The sequence below is a fragment of the Aquarana catesbeiana genome, linkage group LG08 (assembly GCF_042186555.1).
Source record: "Aquarana catesbeiana isolate 2022-GZ linkage group LG08, ASM4218655v1, whole genome shotgun sequence".
NCBI classification, from domain to species: domain Eukaryota; kingdom Metazoa; phylum Chordata; class Amphibia; order Anura; family Ranidae; genus Aquarana; species Aquarana catesbeiana.
The window spans coordinates 27,115,970-27,137,797 of NC_133331.1; the positions used below are offsets into that span (position 1 = coordinate 27,115,970).

Consider the following 21,828-nt stretch of genomic DNA (forward strand, 5'->3'; position numbering starts at 1 on the left):
CGTTGGCATAGACCATAGGGTGAGTACATGGATTGAAAACTGGCTACAAGGGCGAGTTCAGAGGGTGGTGATAAATGGGGAGTACTCAGAATGGTCAGGAGTGGGTAGTGGGGTTCCCCAGGATTCTGTGCTGGGACCAATCCTATTTAATTTGTTTATAAACGACCTGGAGGATGGGATAAACAGTTCAATCTCTGTATTTGCAGACGATACTAAGCTAAGCAGGGCAATAACTTCTCCGCAGGATGTGGAAACCTTGCAAAAAGACCTGAACAAATTAATGGGGTAGGCGACTACATGGCAAATGAGGTTCAATGTAGAAAAATGTAAAATAATGCATTTGGGTGGCAAAAATATGAATGCAATCTATACACTGGGGGGAGAACCTCTGGGGGAATCTAGGATGGAAAAGGACCTGTGGGTCCTAGTAGATGATAGGCTCAGCAATGGCATGCAATGCCAAGCTGCTGCTAATAAAGCAAACAGAATATTGGCATGCATTAAAAGGGGGATCAACGCAAGAGATAAAACGATAATTCTCCCACTCTACAAGGCTCTGGTCCAGCCGCACCTGGAGTATGCTGTCCAGTTCTGGGCACCAGTCCTCAGGAAGGATGTACTGGAAGTGGAGCGAGTACAAAGAAGGGCAACAAAGCTAATATAGGGTCTGGAGGATCTTAGTTATGAGAAAAGGTTACAAGCACTGAACTTATTCTCTCTAGAGAAGAGACACTTGAGAGGGGATATGATTTCAATTTACAAATACTGTACTGGTGACCCCACAATAGGGATAAAACTTTTTCGCAGAAGAGAGTTTAATAAGACTCGTGGCCACTCATTACAATTAGAAGAAAAGAGGTTTAACCTTAAACTACGTAGAGGGTTCTTTACTGTAAGAGCGGCAAGGATGTGGAATTCCCTTCCACAGGCGGTGGTCTCAGCGGGGAGCATTGATAGCTTCAATAAACTATTAGATAATCACCTGAATGACCGCAACATACAGGGATATACAATGTAATACTGACACATAATCACACACATAGGTTGGAATTGATGGACTTGTGTCTTTTTTCAACCTCACCTACTATGTAACTATGTAACTATTATTATTTATTGATGAATAAATGGTGGTATTTGCACTGTGCAAATTTAGAGAGGGTGTACTGTGGGAGCAAAATTAATAAAAAAACATGTGTATAAAAAGTATATATCCAGCAAATATATCAAACATATAACTGCATAAATAACGTGATAAATTCCTGGTGAAAAAAACGTGACAGAACGAACTAAATGATCCAATAGAAAAGTCTGTGTTAAAGTCCGTATAAAAATACAAAGTGATAAGTGACAAATCACGTTATTTATGCAGTTATATGTTTGATATATTTGTTGGATATATACTTTTTATACACATGTATTATTATTACTTTTGCTCCCACTGTACACCCTCTCTAATTTTTCACAGCGCAAATACCACCATTTATTCATTTATTTACCCTTTTTTCTGTTTATGATCAGATTTACAGGTGTTTGCAGCAGTGCCCCCTAGTTTTTATATATTCTTTAGACAGCGCACTATTATTATTTGTTAAAAAACAAACCTAGTCTCATAGGCACAGCATAACCCCTCAGGATTTTTAGGACAGACCAGGTGAGTATTTAAAAAGTAATTATTTATTATTAATTTGTTCCGTTCCATTTGTTTTGATGCGGCGTTCATTATTTTGGATAATTCGTAACTTCGGATAAATTCATATTCGTCAAGTCCACTAACAGCCAAATTTGAAATATCTATAATTTCATAGTTAGTTATTATTAGTTAGTTATTTATAATTTCGAATTTTCGTTCTTTGGAATTTTCGGATTTTCTTTCTTATTTTCGGATTTTCAAATTTCCGAATTTCTGAATTTCCAGGTAAGTAAGACAAAAAAAGTAATCTTTTATTATCACTTTAACTGAGAGAGAGAGAAAGACCCGTTGACTCACTTTATTTTTGAAACACCTCTGTTTTTTGAATACTGTTGAATCCCAAACAAGTTCTCCATTTGGTAGTAAGATGTAAACAAATACATGTAGCAATGATGATGTTCCGGGTGTAAGAGAAAGCTTGACAGCAGTTTCACCATGTAAGTCTATGAGAGAAATATTTATAAAGTTAATGTTTGGTAAAAAATTGTGGGCTCCATTCACATAGTGGTATCTCACAGCATCTGAATATGTGGTAAGATGCCACACAGAGTTTTTCAAAAAGTGTTTTGCCATTCACTAAAAAAAAGCTACTAAAATACGTGAGTTATTTTATGAAGTTATGCAGTATTTTAGTAGTGAAAGCCTGTGGTAATTTACCACCGACAGTAGCCAGCATCCTTAACACAGGCTGTAAATAGCTGGTTGTTAGGACGCGGGCAGCTTAACAAACAGTAATTGTCATGGTTGTTAAGGAGCAGGCGGCCATCATATCCTTAACAACCAATGAGTCATTAGCTGACAGCTGAATGCAAAAAAAAAATGCAGGCAATGAAAATTTAAGAAAAAAAAAATGGTGTGAGGTCTCCCACAATGGTATGGATTTTAAGGGGTATCCCCACACCAAAATTAAAAAAAATGGCATGGGGTCCCCCCCAAAAATCCATACCAGACCCATATCCGAGCATGTAGCCCAGCAGGTCAGGAAAAAGAGGGATGAACGAGCCCCTGTCCCACTCCTGAACCATACCAGGCCACATATCCTCAACATTGGGGGGGTGCTTTGGGACAAGGCCCCCTTTCCCACAACCCTGGCCAGTGGTTGCGGGGGTCTGCACGGAATCTGTAAGCCCCCTTTAACAAGGAGGCCCCCAGATCCTGGCTCCCCCCCTTTTAATGAGTATGGGGCACATTGTACCCCTACTCATAGTACCATACTCATTCACCAAAAAAATAAGTGTAGTGTAAAGATAGACAGTAGACAGTTTTTGACAAGTCCTTTATTTAAAAAACAGAAATTAAAAAAAAAGTCCCCTGGTGTAGATCCATCATCAATCACAGTGTCCACCACCTTGTGACCTCACCGACCGAAGGCATGCTGGGTGGGTAACTGTTATAGACTCACCCAGGACTAGGGATGAGCTTTGAGTTCGAGTCGAACTCATGTTCGACTCGAACATTGGCTGTTCGCAAGTTCGCCGAACAGCGAACAATTTGGGGTGTTCGCGGCAAATTCGAATGCCGCGGAACACCCTTTAAAAGTCTATGGGAGAAATCAAAAGTGCTAATTTTAAAGGCTTATATGCAAGTTATTGTCATAAAAAGTGTTTGGGGACCCGGGTCCTGCCCCAGGGGACATGGATCAATGCAAAAAAAAGTTTTAAAAACGGCCGTTTTTTCAGGAGCAGTGATTTTAATAATGCTTAAAGTCAAACAATAAAAGTGTAATATCCCTTTAAATTTCGTACCTGGGGGGTGTCTATAGTATGCCTGTAAAGGGGCGCATGTTTCCTGTGTTTAGAACAGTCTGACAGCAAAATGACATTTTGAAGGAAAAAACTCATTTAAAACTACCCGCGGCTATTGCATTGCCGACAATACACATAGAAGTTCATTGATAAAAACGGCATGGGAATTCCCCAAAGGGGAACCCCGAACCAAAATTTAAAAAAAAAATGATGTGGGAGTCCCCCTAAATTCCATACCAGGCCTTTCAGGTCTGATATAGATATTAAGGGGAACCCCGGCCAAAATTTAAAAAAAAAATGACGTGGGGTTCCCCCTGAATTCCATACCAGACCCTTCAGGTCTGGTATGGATTTTAAGGGGAACCCCGTGCCAAAAAAAAAAAAACGGCGTGGGGTCCCCCCAAAAATCCATACCAGACCCTTATCCGAGCACGCAACCTGGAAGGCCGCAGGAAAAGAGGGGGGGCGAGAGTGCGGCTCCCCCTCCTGAACCATACCAGGCCACATGCCCTCAACATTGGGGGGGTGCTTTGGGGTAGCCCCCCAAAACACCTTGTCCCCATGTTGATGAGGACAAGGGCCTCATCCCCACAACCCTGGCCGGTGGTTGTGGGGGTCTGCAGGCGGGGGGCTTATCGGAATCTGGAAGCCCCCTTTAACAAGGGGACCCCCAGATCCCGGCCCCCCCCCTGTGTGAAATGGTAAATGGGTACAAAAGTACCCCTACCATTTCACTAAAAAACTGTCAAAAATGTTAAAAATGACAAGAGACAGTTTTTGACAATTCCTTTATTTAAATACTTCTTCTTTCTTCTATCTTCCTTCATCTTCTGGTTCTTCTGGCTCTTCTGGTTCTTCCTCCGGCGTTCTCGTCCAGCATCTCCTCCGCGGCGTCTTCTATCTTCTTCTCCTCGGGCCGCTCCGCACCCATGGCATGGGAGGAGGCTCCCGCTCTTCTCTTGTTCTTCATCTTCTTCTCTTCTTCTTTTCTTCTCTTCTTCATTTTCTTCTCCGGGCCTCTCCGCACCCATGCTGGCATGGAGGGAGGCTCCTGCTGTGTGACGGCGTCTCCTCGTCTGACAGTTCTTAAATAAAGGGGGCGGGGCCACCCGGTGACCCCGCCCCCCTCTGACGCACGGCGACTTGATGGGACTTCCCTGTGACGTCACGGGGAATGCCACAGGGAAGTCCCGTCATGTCCCGTGCGTCAGAGGGGGGCGGGGTCACCGGGTGGCCCCGCCCCCCGTTATTTAAGAACTGTCAGACGAGGAGCGCCGTCACACAGCGGGAGCCTCCCTCCATGCCAGCATGGGTGCGGAGCGGCCCGGAGAAGAAAATGAAGAAGAGAAGAAGAGAAGAAGAGCAGAAAAGAAGAAGAGAAGAAGATGAAGAAGATGAAGAGAAGAGCGGGAGCCTCCCCCCCATGCCATGGGTGCGGAGCGGCCCGAGGAGAAGAAGATAGAAGACGCCGCGGAGGAGATGCTGGACGAGAACGCCGGAGGAAGAACCAGAAGAGCCAGAAGAACCAGAAGAACCAGAAGATGAAGGAAGATAGAAGAAAGAAGAAGTATTTAAATAAAGGAATTGTCAAAAACTGTCTCTTGTCATTTTTAACATTTTTGACAGTTTTTTAGTGAAATGATAGGGGTACAAACCCTTACCATTTCACACAGGGGGGGGCCGGGATCTGGGGGTCCCCTTGTTAAAGGGGGCTTCCAGATTCCGATAAGCCCCCCGCCCGCAGACCCCCACAACCACCGGCCAGAGTTGTGGGGATGAGGCCCTTGTCCTCATCAACATGGGGACAAGGTGTTTTGGGGGGCTACCCCAAAGCACCCTCCCAATGTTGAGGGCATGTGGCCTGGTATGGTTCAGGAGGGGGGGCCGCACTCTTGTCCCCCCCTCTTTTCCTGCGGCCTGCTAGGTTGCGTGCTCGGATAAGGGTCTGGTATGGATTTGTGGGGGGACCCCACGCCGTTTTTTTTTTTTTTTTGGCGCGGGGTTCCCCTTAAAATCCATACCAGACCTGAAGGGTCTGGTATGGAATTTAGGGGGAACCCCACGTCATTTTTTTTTTTTAATTTTGGCCGGGGTTCCCCTTAATATCCATACCAGACCTGAAGGGCCTGGTATGGAATTTAGGGGGACTCCCACGTAATTTTTTTTTTTTTAATTTTGGTTCGGGGTTCCCCTTTGGGGAATTCCCATGCCGTTTTTATCAATGAACTTCTATGTGTATTGTCGGCAATGCAATAGCCGCGGGTAGTTTTAAATGAGTTTTTTCCTTCAAAATGTCATTTTGCTGTCAGACTGTTCTAAACACAGGAAACATGCGCCCCTTTACAGGCATACTATAGACACCCCCCAGGTACGAAATTTAAAGGGATATTACACTTTTATTGTTTGACTTTAAGCATTATTAAAATCACTGCTCCTGAAAAAACGGCCGTTTTTTAAAACTTTTTTTTGCATTGATCCATGTCCCCTGGGGCAGGACCCAGGTCTCCAAACACTTTTTATGACAATAACTTGCATATTAGCCTTTAAAATTAGCACTTTTGATTATTCATGTTCGTGTCCCATAGACTTTAACGGTATTCGCTTGTTCGAACGAACTTTTTTCCTGTTCGCATGTTCTGGTGCGAACCGAACAGGGGGGTGTTCGGCTCATCCCTACCCAGGACAGAAACTCTTGGAGGGGACTGAACGCTAGCCTCTTGCCTACCGACTATGGGCCCTGGCATTTGAGGGAGCTACAAGCATTACGGAAGATGTTCTGTTATGTAATGCAAAAGGACATTATTAAGGAGGCCATGATGGTCTCCGCCAGCTTGGGACTCAGTTATAGGGATGAGCCGAACACCCCCCGGTTCGGTTCGCAGCAGAACTTGCGAACAGGCAAAAAATTTGTTCGAACATGCGAACACCGTTAAAGTCTATGGGACACGAACATGATTAATCAAAAGTGCTCCTTTTAAAGGCTTATATGCAAGTTATTGTCATAAAAAGTGTTTGGGGACCTGGGATACCCCGCCCCCCTTTGACAACACGGGGAAAGCCACAGGGAAGTTCCCTGTGCGTCAGAGGGGGACGGAGTCACCGGGTGACCCCACCCTCCATTATATAAGAAATGTCAGAAGAAACGAAGGCCGGGATCTGGGGGTCCCCTTGTTAAAGGGGGCTTCCGAATTCTGATAAGCCCCCCGCCCGCAGACCCCCACAACAACTGGGCAAGGGTTGTGAGGATGAGGCCTTGGGGACAACATGGGGACAAGGTGCTTTGGGGGGGCTACCTCAAAGCACCCTCCCAATGTTGAGGGCATGTGGCCTGGTATGGTTCAGAAGGGGTGGGCCGCTCTCTCGTCCCCCCCTCTTTTCCTGCGGCCTGCCAGGTTGTGTGCTCGGATAAGGGTCTTGAAGGGATTTTGAGGGGGACCCCCACGCCATTTTTAAAAAAAATTTTGACGCGTGGTTCCCCTTAATATCCATACCAGACCTGAAGTGCCTGGTATGGAATTTAGGGGGACCCCCATGCCATTTTTTTTTTCATTTTGGCGCGGGGTTCCCCTTAATATCTATACCAAACCTGAAGGGCCTGGTATGGAATTTAGGGGGACCCCCGCGCATTTTTTTTAAAATTTTGGTTCGGGGTTCCCCTGTGGGGAAATCCCATACCATTTTTATCAATGAACTTTTATGTGTATTGTCAAACCGACAATTCATTAATAGCCGCGAGTAGTTTTAAATGACTTTTTTTCCTTTGAAATGTCATTTTGCTGTCAGACTGTTCTAAACACGGGAAACATGCGCCCCTTTACAGGCATACTATAGACACCCCCAGGTACGAAATTTAAAGGAATATTACACTTTTATTATTTCACTTTAAGCATTATTAAAATCACTGCTCCCGAAAAAATGGCCGTTTTTAAAACTTCTTTTTGCATTGATACATGTCCCCTGGGGCAGGACTCAGGTCCCCAAACACTTTTTATGACAATACCATGAATATAAGCCTTTAAAATTAGCACCTTTGATTTCTCCCATAGACTTTTAAAGGGTTTTTCGCGGCTTTCAAATTTGCCGCGAACACCCCAAATTGTTCGCTGTTCGGTGAACTGGCAAACAGCCAATGTTCGAGTTGAACTCATGTTCGACCCGAACATAAAGCCCATCCCTACTCAGTAGACAAATGTATGTGAAAGGAACGCTGGTTAATGAGATCTGGAAAGCTCTGGGTCTCCTGTTGTCTACTAGTCTGGAGGGTCTTTCACCCATTGTTAATTGTGCTAATTAACACACCTATTGTCTGCTAGCAAACTACTGTGGGTTTGTGATGCAGCTGCCCCCCAGAGCCAGCCTTTTTCTTACCTGAACCCGATCATTCCAGCGTACGTAGAGCAGTTGTGGCACAGCCCAGTTCACTTGAATGGATCGTACTTGGTAGTAGTACTGCCTGCCTCACACAACCGTAGTATCATTTTTTCCACACCACACTCATAATGTAATAAAATACCCTGAGTTACACTATGTGGAAGCATTCCTTTTTCTTTCCACATACCCTGGGGAACTGAGAAACCACTTTGTTTTCGGAATCCATTTTTGCTCTGCTTCTGTGGATAAAGAGGGGACGTCCCAGCCTTGCTGAGGCTCTACCCTTGCCGCCAACACTTCATCACTTTGCCCTGGGTGGCATCAAGCTCCATTGATTCTATGCTCATGGCAGTAGAATCCAACCTTTCTGGTAAGCGTATTCCATCTATTCGCTAAAGTTGATGACATACAAGCTGACAGTTGGGAAGCAGACAGAATTGACACACGGATTATTCACTTTCACTGTGGACTATCGTCCTTTTGGATTACATATTACTTTGGGACATTACGTTTACATGCACTTAGTATTTCTATTTATTTACAGTGTATGTGTGCTTAGCGCTACAATTTATTTAATATTTGTTTACCTTTAATTTAATAGTTATTATTAGTTAGTTAGTTACTCTTTCGAATTTTCTGATTTTTTTTTCTTATTTTTGGATTTTCAAATTTTCAAATTTACGAGTTTACAAATTGTGATCATAACGAATGACCCCAAAAAAGAAAAAGAAAAAAAAACGAATGAAACGAAAAAGAACACATTTTTTGGAAGTGCACGTCTGACAATACTACCGCCCAAAGGTGTTGGGGGCACTCTACTACAGGAAGTAAGTTACTGAACTGATCACCAAAGGAAAACAGCCTAAAAAAAAAGAACACTAATGCATCTCAGGAAAACAAATACATCACTAATACAGCTAATAATTGGTAAGCTGAAATCTATCACATTTTTTTGCTGTGGGTTTAATGCTTCTTTACGACTTGGGAGGAGTCACCCCTGGGTGGTTTTGAGGGTGTCGGCAGTGTAAGGAGGTGAAATGTTTTTCCTCACTGCAGGATTGTACCTTGGGGAAAGCCATGTGGGATCAGTGGAGTAGTACCACAGCGCACCACCACCAAGTGTGAATCGATCACTCAGTGTTCCAAGACATGGAAGAGACATCTTTGTCTTTCTAATACCAAATGTTTTGGACTGTTACATGTGATATTGCACTGATGTGATTTCAAGTTGTGGATAGTCGTAACCACGGCTATATTTTGGCATGGGCACCCCTAGGCACTGCCCAGAGGCCCCAGGTACATGGGAGACCCCGCCCCCACTTCCCCCACTGCATGTGGACAGAAGGTGGTGATCATTGGCGGGGCTGTGACATTTCAGGCTGCTGTGGGGATCTTCAGGATGGAAGAGGCCAGTAAATATGTCATTTTATGGCCCCTTCCTTTTCTAATTGATTACAATCAGTGATCGGTACCACTCACTAACTGTGTTCAATTACAGTCAGGTCCACAAATATTGGGACATCAACACAATTCTAATCTTTTTGGCTCTATACACCACCACAATGGATTTGAAATGAAACGAACAAGATGTGCCTTAACTGCAGACTTTCGGCTTTAATTTGAGGGTATTTACATCCAAATCAGGTGAACAGTATAGGAATTACAACAATTTGTATATGTGCCTCCCACTTTTTAAGGGACCAAAAGTAATGGGACAGATTAACAATCATCTATCAAACTTCCACTTTTTAATGCTTGGTTGCAAATCCTTTTCAGTCAATTACAGCCTGAAGTCTGGAACGCATAGACATCACCAGACGCTAAGTTTCATCCCTGGTGATGCTCTGCCAGGCCTCTACTACAACTGTCTTCAGTTCCTGCTTGTTCTTGGGGCATTTTCCCTTCAGTTTTGTATTCTGCAAGTGAAATGCATGCTCAGTTGGATTCAGGTCAGGTGATTGACTTAGCCATTGCATAACATTCCACTTCTTTCCATTAAAAAACTCTGGTATGGAGGGTCCAGTATGGATTTTGAGGGGGACCCCCGCGCCATTTTTTAAAAAATTTTGGCACGGGGGTTCACCTTAATATCCATACCAGACCTGAAGGGCCTGGTATGGAATTTAGGGGGACCCCCATGCCATTTTGTTCTTAAATTTTGGCGCGGGGTTCCCCTTAATATCCATACTAGACCTGAAGGGCCTGGTATGGAATTTAGGGGGACCCCCACACATTTTTTTTTACATTTTGGTACAGGTTCCCCTGTGGGAAAATCCCATACCGTTTTTATCAATGAACTTTTATGTGTATTGTCGGACCGACATATCATTAATAGCCGCAAGTAGTTTTAGATGACTTTTTTTCCTTTGAAATGTCATTTTGCTGTCAGACTGTTCTAAACACGGGAAACATGCGCCCCTTTACAGGCATACTATAGACACCCCCAGGTACGAAATTTAAAGGAATATTACACTTTTATTGTTTCACTTTAAGCATTATTAAAATCACTGCTCCCGAAAAAATGGCTGTTTTTAAAAGTTCTTTTTGCATTGATCCATGTCCCCTGGGGCAGGACCCAGTTCCACAAACACTTTTTATGACAATACCATGAATATAAGCCTTTAAAATTAGCACTTTTGATTTCTCCCATAGACTTTTAATGGGTGTTTTGCGGCTTTCAAATTTGCCGCGAACACCCCAAATTGCTCACTGTTCGGAGAACTGGCGAACAGCCAATGTTCAAGTCTAACTCATTTTTGACCCGAACATAAAGCCCATCCCTACTCAGTAGACAGATGTATGTGAAAGGAACGCTGGTTAATGAGATCTGGAAAGCTCTGGGTCTCCTGTTGTCTACTAGTCTGGAGGGTCTTTCACCCATTGTTAACTGTGCTAATTAACACACATATTGTCTGCTAGCAAACTACTGTGGGTTTGTGCTGCAGCTGCCCCCCAGAGCCCCCCTTTTAATTACCTGAACCCGATCATTCCAGCGACGAGCACAAGCCCAGCACACCAGCCGCTGTCTCGGGTCCTTATTGGATAGATTGATAGCCATTGGCTCCCGCTGCTGTCAATCGAATACAGTGACATGGGAGACGGGGGGCGGGGCTGAGTCCTGCTGTCTGTGTCAATGAACACAGCAGAAGGACTCAGGAGCGCGCCCGCATGGGCACCCCCAGGGAATGCAGGTCTCCATGGGCGCACCCGATGAAGAGGAAGAGCCAGGAGTGCCGAAGGGGCACCCCAAAAAATGAGGATTGGGGCAGCTGTGTGCAAAACCCTTGCACAGAGCATGTAAGTATAACATGTTTGTTATTTAAAAAAAAAAACAAACAAAAAAAAACAAACCTTTAAAATCACTTTACGTTTTTTTTAGTGTATTTAAATCTGCTAGTCTCCCACCCATCTGACTGACAATAGACATGCACAATTTGTTTCTTTCAGAATTCATTTTTTAACGAATTTCTACAAATTTGTTAATTCAGAAATATCCAAATTAACGAAAACCCGTTTAACAAATTTTTCAGAATATTCATAAATTCTAATATTCAAAAATTGATAAATTCATAAATGCAAAAATACAAAAATACAAAAACCCAAAAATTCGAAAATCTGAAATAACTAATAATAACTTAACTATTATTAGCTATTAAATTTTAGGTATTGGAATTTCCTTTCAAATTTGGCTGTTAGTGAACATAATGAATATGCGTTTATCCAAAGTTACGAATTATCAGAAATAATGGCCGTATCTAAATGAATGGAGCGTAACAAATAAATAAATAATAATAAATAACAATAATAATAATAAAAATGTTTTATTATTATTTATTATTAATTTATTTCATTCCATTTGTTTAGATGCGGCATTCGTTATTTCGGATAGTTCGTAATTTTGGATAAATTTGTATTCATTACGTTCACTAACAGCCAAATTTGAAAGGGAATTCAAATACCTTTAATTTGATAGTTAGTTATTATTAGTTAGTTAGTTACTCTTTCGAATTTTCTGATTTTTTTTTTTATTTTTGGATTTTCAAATTTACGAGTTTACAAATTGTGATCATAACGAATGACCCCAGAAAAGAAAAAAAACGAATGAAATGAAAAAGAACACATTTTTTGGAAGTGCACGTCTGACAATACTACTGTCCAAAGGTGTTGGGGGCACTCTACTACAGGAAGTATGTTACTGAACTGATCACCAAAGGAAAACAGCCTAAAAAAAAAAGAACACTAATGCATCTCAGGAAAACAAATACATCACTAATACAGCTAATAATTGGTAAGCTGAAATCTATCACATTTTTTTGCTGTGGGTTTAATGCTGCTTTACGACTTGGGAGGAGTCACCCCTGGGTGGTTTTGAGGGTGTCGGCAGTGTAAGGAGGTGAAATGTTTTTCCTCACTGCAGGATTGTACCTTGGGGAAAGCCATGTGGGATCAGTGGAGTAGTACCACAGCGCACCACCACCAAGTGTGAATCAATCACTCAGTGTTCCAAGACATGGAAGAGACATCTTTGTCTTTCTAATACCAAATGTTTTGGACTGTTACATGTGATATTGCACTGATGTAATTTCAAGTTGTGGATAGTCGTAACCAGGGCTATATTTTGGCATGGGCACCCCTAGGCACTGCCCAGAGGCCCCAGGTACATTGGAGACCCTGCCCCCACTTCCCCCACTTCATGTGGACAGGGGGTGGTGATCATTGGCGGGGCTGTGACATTTCAGGCTGCTGTGGGGATCTTCAGGATGGAAGAGGCCAGTAAATATGTCATTTTATGGCCCTTTCTTTTTCTAATTGATTACAATCAGTGATCGGTACCACTCACTAACTGTGTTCAAGTACAGTCAGGTCCATAAATATTGGGACATCGACACAATTCTAATCTTTTTGGCTCTATATACCACCACAATGGATTTGAAATGAAATGAACAAGATGTGCTTTAACTGCAGACTGTCAGCTTTAATTTGAGGGTATTTACATCCAAATCAGGTGAACAGTGTAGGAATTACAACAGTTTGTATATGTGCCTCCCACTTTTTAAGAGACCAAAAGTAATGGGACAGATTAACAATCATCCATCAAACTTTCACTTTTTAATGCTTGGTTGCAAATCCTTTGCAGTCAATTACAGCCTGAAGTCTGGAACGCATAGACACCAGACGCTGGGTTTCATCCCTGGTGATGCTCTGCAGGCCTCTACTGCAAATGTCTTGAGTTCCTGCTTGTTCTTGGGGCATCTTCCCTTCAGTTTTGTATTCTGCATTGAAATGCATGTTCAATTGGATTCAGGTCAGGTGATTAACTTGGCCATTGCATAACATTCCACTTCTTTCCATTAAAAAACTCTGATTGCTTTCGCAGTATGCTTTGGGTATTGTCCATCTGCACTGTGAAGCGCTGTCCAATGAGTTCTGAAGCATTTAGCGGAATATGAGCAGATAATATTGCCCGAAACACTTCAGATTTCATCCTGCTGCTTTTGTCAGAAGTCACATCATCAATAAATACAAGAGAACCAGTTCCATTGGCAGCCATACATGCCCATGCCATGACACTACCACCACCATGCTTCAGTGATGAGGTGGTATGCTTTGGATCATGAGCAGTTCCTTTCCTTCTCCATACTCTTCTCTTCCCATCACTCTGGTGCAAGTTGATCTTGGTCTCATCTGTCCATAGGATGTTGTTCCAGAACTGTGAAGGCTTTTTTAGATGTTGTTTGCCAAACTCTAATCTGGCCTTCCTGTTTTTAAGGCTCACCAATGGTTTACATCTTGTGGTGAACCCTCTGTATTCACTCTGGTGAAGTCTTCTCTTGATTGTTGACTTTGACACACATACACCTACCTCCTGGAGAGTGTTCTTGATCTGGCCAACTGTAGTGAAGGGTGTTTTCTTCACCAGGGAAAGAATTCTTCGGTCATCCACCACAGTTGTTTTCCGTGGTCTTCCAGGTCTTTTGGTGTTGCTGAGCTCACCAGTGCGTTCTTTCTTTTTAAGGATGTTCCAAACAGTTGATTTGGCCACACCTAATGTTTTTGCTATCTCTCTGATGGGTTTGTTTTGTTTATTCAGCCCAATGATGGCTTGCTTCACTGATAGTGACAGCTCTTTGGATCTCATATTGAGAGTTGACAGCAGCAGATTCCAAATGCAAATAGCACACTTGAAATGAACTCTGGACCTTTTATCTGCTCCTTGTAAATGGGATAATGAAGGAATAACACACACCTGGCCATGGAACAGCTGAGCAGCCAATTGTCCCATTACTTTTGGTCCCTTAAAAAGTGGGAGGCACATATACAAACTGTTGTAATTCCTACACCATTCACCTGATTTGGATGTAAATACCCTCAAATTAAAGCTGACAGTCTGCAGTTAAAGCACATCTTGTGTGTTTCCTTTCAAATCTATTGTGGTGGTGTATAGAGCCAAAAAGATTAGAAATATGTCAATGTCCCAATATTTATGGACCTGACTGTATAACTGAAGCACAGCAAACTGTGTTTACTAAACTTCAATGTAGGAATAAACAGGAGCATATATCTCCTGTTCATTCATTTTTAGTGCTGTTGAGGCTGCAGAGAAAGGGACTGAAGAATGTGTTTCCTCAGCCCTTTTTTCTGTTTCAAAAAGGAGACTTCAATGGTCTGTTTAGGTCCCTGATATCTCACCAAAGATCCCCCCCCCCAAAAAAAAGCATTGTACCACACCCAATATGTAGCATAATTTACCAAGGCTCCTTGAGGGAATGGGGAACCTGGGGACTTGCTGGACTTTTGGTTACCTATGATGGTCTAATCGCTTTTTACAGATTATTGCCAACTATGGACCCCTTGGATTCTTTGCCCCCTCCTGTGGGTTATATGTCATTATGGACTCTGTCTTTAAAGGACTGCTTTAAGGACTCCGACAACCCCCTAACAACACTGTGCCACGCCCAATATGTAGCATAATTTAGATCCCCCAACAGCACTTAGCCACGCTCAATATGTAGCATAATTTAGATCCCCGAACAGCACTGTGCCATGCCCAATATGTAGCATAATTTAGATCCCCAACAGCACTGTGCCACCCCCAATATGTAGCATAATTTAGATCCCCCAACAGCACTGTGCCAAGCCCAATATGTAGCATAATTTAGATCCCCCAACAGCACTGTGCCATGCCCAATATGTAGCATAATTTAGATCCCCAACAGCACTGTGCCATGCCCAATATGTAGCATAATTTAGATCCCCCAAGAGCACTGTGCCATGCCCAATATGTAGCATAATTTAGATCCCCAACAGCACTGTGCCATGCCCAATATGTAGCATAATTTGGATCCCCCAAGAGCACTGTGCCACACCCATTATGTAGCATAATTTAGCCTCATCTGCTGTTTGCCGTGGCGTGCTGTACAGGCTGTATTTCACAATCTCCCTTGTAGGGGCCCCAGTGCATTACTTTGTCTAGGGGCCCATCATACTATTAAAATGGCACTGGTTGTTGTAACCTGTTTATTACTGAACAAATTAAATAAAGTTTAAGCAAAGAAATTCCTGGCCTCATTACATTGGCGAAAGAGATTGCATTACATAAAGTGGATATTTGAATTCAATTAAGAGTGGAGGTGAGTTAAACTCTGAAGTTTCTGTGTAAACCTGGTTGGCTCAGGGGCTGGAGGTGGTTAAGGGACCAGAATCACCCTCCTGGCAGTGGTAGATACCTCAGGTATCATGGACCTCATGTGTTCGGTTGGATTCTCAGAGCCTGGAACATGAAAGACATAGGTCTATGTGAGAAGGTGGGCATTAGGGTGTAAGTGGGTGCTTCCAATGTGTTAAAGTTTTTTTTCAATGCTGACTTAATTTTCTCTGGGTTAAGTCTGCTTTCTTTCTGTTACAACTATTACAATGTTGTTGTGTGCACTCTGGGTTGCATACAACAACAATAGCAGTGGTGGCCTGTTCATAAGCGGCGCAGGGGCACCGGCCCCCTAATCCATGCGCCCGCCCCTAATCTACATGCAGGGCACCAGACGCATGGCTTCCAAGGGTTTTTTTTTATAATTTTGGAAGCACATGATTAGAGGCTGAGGCTCTAATTGGCTTCAAAAAAGGGTGCCCACCCAGTTGTGTGACAATAGCAAATTAATATTCGCTATGGTCTACCTGATTCTCCTCCCGGCCAATCAGGAAGCGGGTCTTAAGACCCGATTGGTCGAGAGGAGAAGTGACCATATTGGCCACCAAGGAGGATGCCGCAGAGGAGGAGAAGCAGGGTAAGCCGCCGTGAAGCCACCGAGGAGGAGGAGACGCAGCAAGGACCCAAAGCTGCCTGAGACCTTGATGGGGTAAGTGAGGGGCTGGTGGGCAGAATAGCAAGCGACAGGAGCACCAGCCGCCACTGTCCAATACAAAGATATTAACCTTGCTGACCGAGTTTTACCAGTAAAACCCTGGGACCCACCGCCCCCTACATGTCATCCCCTATACATAGGGGCTCTATTGCTGGAACACTGCCAAAATGTAGGCTACTGGACTGAGTCCAGCGTGAACTGCTTTAAGGACTTTGCTGCTACTCAGGTATAATTACCCAATGGGCACTAGAGCACCTTTGTACAGGATTATGTGAGAAGTTGCTTTACAAGAACTGTTCCTGTATGTTTGCATTTCCTTAGTAAAAACTGTTTGTATTCCACTAAATGCCTGGTCTAAGGTCTCTCTAAGTGGTGAATTGCATGCCGTATCCAAAGCACAAGGCTTGCATCAAGAAGACTGTTAGTAAAAATAGATATAGTAGATTTAGAGAAGAGAGATGCTGTTCTCCCACTTAAAAAGATGAGAGAGGCTTGTAATTGTCATCATAGGTATACCTCAACTATGAGAGACAAAATGTGGAAACAAATTCAGACAATCACATTGTCTGATTTTTAAAAGAATTTATTTGAAAATTATGGTGGAAAATAAGTATTTGGACACCTAAAAACAAGCAAGATTTCTGGCTCTCACAGACCTGTATCTTCTTCTTTAAGAGGCTCCTCTGTCCTCCACTCATTACCTGTATTAATGGCACCTGTTTGAACTTGTTATCAGTATAAAAGACACCTGTCCACAACCTCAAACAGTCACACTCCAAACTCCACTATGGTGAAGACCAAAGAGCTGTCGAAGGACACCAGAAACAAAATTGTAGACCTGCACCAGGCTGGGAAGACTGAATCTGCAATAGGCAAGCAGCTTGGTGTGAAGAAATCAACTGTGGGAGCAATGATTAGAAAATGGAAGACATACAAGACCACTGATAATCTCCCTCAATCTGGGGCTCTACGCAAGATTTCACCCCGTGGGGTCAAAATGATCACAAGAACGGTGAGCAATAAAATCCCAGAACCACATGGGGGGACCTAGAGAATGACCTGCAGAGAGCTGGGACCAACGTAACAAAGGCTACCATCAGTAACACACTATGACCCCAGGGACTCAGATCCTGCAGTGCCAGACGTGTCCCCCTGCTTAGGATAGTACATGTCCGGGCCTGTCTGAGGTTTGCTAGAGAGCATTTGGATGATCCAGAAGAAGATTGGGAGAATGTCATATGGTCATATGAAACCAAAGTAGAACTGTTTGGTAGGAACACAACTCGTCGTGTTCAGAGGAGAGAGAATGCTGAGTTGCAACCAAAGAACACCATACCTACTGTGAAGCATGGGGGTGGCAACATCATGCTTTGGGGCTGTTTCCCTGCAAAGGGAACAGGACGACTGATCCGTGTACATGAAAAAATGAATGGGACCATGTATCGTGAGATTTTGAGTGCAAACCTCCTCCCACCAGCAAGGGCATTGAAGATGAAATGTGGCTGGGTCTTTCAGCATGACAATGATCCCAAACACACTGCCGGGCAATGAAGGAGTGGCTTCGTAAGAAGCATTTCAAGGTCCTGGAGTGGCCTAGCCAGTCTCCAGATCTCAACCCCATAGAAAACCTTTGGAGGGAGTTGAAAGTCTGTGTTGCCCAGCGACAGTCCCAAAACATCACTGCTCTAGAGGAGATCTGCATGGAGGAATGGGCCAGCATACCAGCAACAGTGTGTGACAACCTTGTGATGACTTACAGAAAATGTTTGACCTTTGTCATTGCCAACAAAGGATATATAACAAAGTATTGAGATAAACTTTTGATATTGACCAAATACTTATTTTCCACCATAATTTGCAAATAAATTCTTTCAAAAATCATACAATGTGATTGTCTGGATTTGTTTCCACATTTTGTCTCTCATAGTTGAGGTATACCTATGATGACAATTACAGGCCTCTCTCATCTTTTTAAGTGGGAGAACTTGCACAATTGGTGGCTGACTAAATACTTTTTTGCCCCACTGTATATGGACATTCCTAGGGACAACCATACTTGTAACATTGTTTAAAAGCAGCCAACCAGCCAGGAAATGGGTGATGTAGCATACGGTGATGGTTACTCTGGTAGTGAAGGGGTGTTGTGCTTATCCCCTTTACTAGTAGCTGGTTCCCCACATACTGGGACCAGACCCGTGGCACAGCATACTTAAGACTGGGAATCATGGAAGAGATGTAGAAGGGCCCCTGAGAGAGAGAGAAAGCAAGCACATATTTACAGAATGAAGTTAATTTTGATAACTGGACATGTCACTGCTGATTTTGCATGACCGCAAACTCCTGCCCAGAACCTAGGCACTTAGTGAGTGAAGTTCTTAGTGTCTTCCACTAGGGTGTCTAAGCCCTTGCCACAAAGGGGTTAAAGGACTGGTGGCCACTAAGATTAGAGGGAGTGTGAGAGCTTGCATCTGTGCACGTGGGCAAGATACGGGCCATGGCCAATCAGTTTCCTGAAGTTTTGTTTGTTAAGAGAGCTGCTAAGCTGCATGTGCTGGTCACATGTATAGTATTGAGTAACTTTCTTGCATACTTTGGTGCTCCAACACACCAGGTACAGGTCTCTTACACAGCAGTCATAGTGTTGTTTGTGTAGCACCCTCCTAGGTAGGTGCTTAGAAGAGAGTGTCGTTTTTGGTCTTTCTGCTTACCAGGAAGATTGTCAGGTAAACATAGAGTGCTCTCTGTCTACCAGGGAGCAAGATCTATTGGTTAGGTTTGCTCATTGTGCTCCAGTACAGCTCAGCTTGTCTGAATGTCCCACACTAGTCCAATAAGGAGGCATATTGGACAGTGGAAGGGGACCTGACAAGTGAGGGCCCAGGCATTGTTACAGCCCTGGCTATTGGCAGAGGAGAGTGCTGCATTGCATGCTGGGATAGTGTATGAATGCAAAGGGCACATGTGCTCGGGGTCTTTCAGCTAGAGAGCGGGGTCCCGGAGGGAGGGGATGGCTGCCCCTCCTCTGTAGAGGTTGCCATGCGGCCTTGGGTAGTAGACCTAAGGGCCTGAAGTCAGAGAGGAGCTGAATCCAAAGGTTCTGCAGAGCTGACTGGAAGGGGGACATCAGAAAGGATTTGATTCTGCCGACTGTGAGTACAGATCTGTGTCTTTGGGCCTATCCTGTGAGGGCCACCCCTTCAGCTAGAAGAGTCAGTGGATGAGTGTCAGTCAAGGGGATGCTAGAGAGTGTCCTGAAGATAAAGTAGTTGCATCAAGTCTGCTGCTAGTGAGAGCAAGGAGACTTAACCCTTCCATACATGTGGCTGTATGGTAAAAGCAATGTGTCTACTAGTGGTGGCTGGTGCTCAAAATTTTTGGGGGGCGCAAGCAAACTGAAAAATTCTGAAAAAAAACATCAATTGCAGCCTCACTGTGCCCATCATATACAGTCACTGTGCCCCATAAAATGCAGCCACAGTGCCATCAATTGCAGCCTCTGTGCCCATCATATGCAGCATCTGCCCATAATACAGCCATTGTACCCATCATATGCAGCCTGTGCCCGTGATATGCAGCCTGTGCCCGTGATATGCAGCCTGTGCCCATCTTATGCAGCCTGTGGCCAACATATGCAGCCTGTGCCCATCTAATGCAGCCTCTGTGCCCATCATATGCAGCCTCTGTGCCCATCATATGCAGCCTGTGCCCAACATATGCAGCCTCTGTGCCCATCATATGCAGCTTCTGCCCATCATATGCAGCCTGTGCCCATCATATGCAGCCTCTGTGCCCATCATATGCAGCCTGTGCCCATCATATGCAGCTTCTGTGCCCATCATATGCAGCCTGTGCCCATCATATACAGCCTCTGAGCCCATCATATGTAGCCTGTGCCCATCATATGCAGCCTGTGCCCATCATATGCAACCTGTGCCCATCACACAGCCTCTGTTTACATAATATGTAGCCTGTGCCCATCATATGCAGCATGTGCTCGTCATATGCGGCCCGTGACCATCATTTGCAGCTTCTTTGCCCATTATATGCAGCATGTGCCCATCATATGCAGTCTGTGCTCATTATATTCAGCTTCTGTGCCCATCATATACAGCCTCTGTGCCTATCATATGCAGCCTGTGCCCATCATATGCAGCTTTGCCCATCATACAGCCTCTGTGCCCATAATATGCAGCCTGTGCCCATAATTTGCAGCTTGTGTGCCCATCATATGCAGCATGTGCCTGTCATATACAGCCTGTGCCCATCATATGCAGCTTCTGTGCCCATTATATGCTTTGGCCAATTAGGAAACAGGTCTCACGGAACTGCCTCCTGATTGGCAGGGAGGCATTGTGGTGTAAAAATAGTGAACATTTATTTGCTATGGTCACACAACAGGGTGGGATCAGGGCGCACTCTCTGCGCACCGAGCCCACCCTTTTTTGAAGCCTATTAGAGCCTTGGGCTCTAATCAGGTGCTTCAAAAAAGAAAAAAACATGCCTGCCCAGGCTGCGATAGGAGTCCATGCGTCCGGCGCCCTGAAAGGGGCCGGGCGCATGGATCGGTAGGTGGTGGCAGGGATCAGGGGGGCAGCGCCCATGCGCCCACAATGCACGGGCCGCCCCTGGTGTATACTCTTCCCCAAGTAATCCGGTGAGGCCAAGTGAGAGTTGTCCTTATCTACTGTGAGCAATTCAAGTTGGAGTATCCCAATAATCCCTTCTCCCACCCTAGTTCTACAATAAATATCAAAACCACAGATACCCTGGACTGTTTATTGAGTAACGAGCAAATGGGAGTAAGGGGGAAATAAGAGAAAAACCTCTAGCAACTAGCTGCAGGTAATCAGCGGGAGGCTTAAGAAGTCAACACACAGCAAGACCTACGGGGACAGTGCTACATTTGCAACAGCACTGTCCGTCCCTCCTCTTTCCTTGACCAATCACAGAGTGCTTAGAATTCTGTGAAGCCACCCATTCTATAATGGCAAAGCTTTCAGTAAATAGGCAGGGAAGAGAAGAGCAGGCAAAGTGGCTGCTGTGTAAAAGAACTGTATCTCTCTTCTTGGAGTGCTTAAGTATATAGCAAAAGCACTATCTGTGCTTAGTGAACCAGTACCGGTAAGTTGTAAAGAAAAGAGAGAGAGATCCAGAAGTTGGCATACACCACCTTACACGCAACTCCTTGTCTACCTACAGATTTTAAATGTGTCTTATTTTCTGGAGTTCTTCTTTAAACATTTCATTTTTTTTTAATGCTTTACCTTCATTTTCCTTGGAAATTGGTATTGACAAAAATCCAGACTGCTGAGTTGATCCTTTAGAAGTAATCTGAAAATGAATGAAAGGAGTTGAAGTTAAATTCTGCAGATATCAGTGAGAACTGAGGTTCTAATTGGCTTAAAAAAAGGGTGGGATGGGGGTGCAATAGCGAATTAATATTTTTCCACTATTGGTTTCCTGATTCTCCTCCCAGCCAATCAGGAACCAGGTCCTGAAACCTGATTGGCCGAGCTGAGAAGCGATCCTATTGGCCACCGAGGAGGAGGAGACGCCGGGTGAAGCTGCCACCCGCTGCCTGGAGGAAGAGCTGCCCACGACCTTAGATGGGGGTAAGTGGGGGGCTGATGATCGACCGATCTAACCGACCACCCCCCCCAAA

General features: G+C 44.2%; 1 protein-coding gene across 3 annotated transcripts in view; it reads right to left on the reverse strand.

Annotated features, from left to right (window-relative positions):
- The window catches only part of LOC141105649 (alpha-2-macroglobulin-like protein 1), a 583,128-nt gene that overhangs the window by 465,853 nt on the left and 95,447 nt on the right, over positions 1-21,828 (reverse strand). For all 3 annotated transcript variants that reach the window (XM_073595625.1, XM_073595627.1, XM_073595626.1), the window contains exons 13-14: positions 21,431-21,497; positions 1,988-2,133 (exon numbers count right to left, since the gene is read on the reverse strand). In XM_073595625.1, the coding sequence (XP_073451726.1) occupies positions 1,988-2,133; positions 21,431-21,497 (213 nt within the window). The remainder of the gene's footprint in view (positions 1-1,987; positions 2,134-21,430; positions 21,498-21,828) is intronic.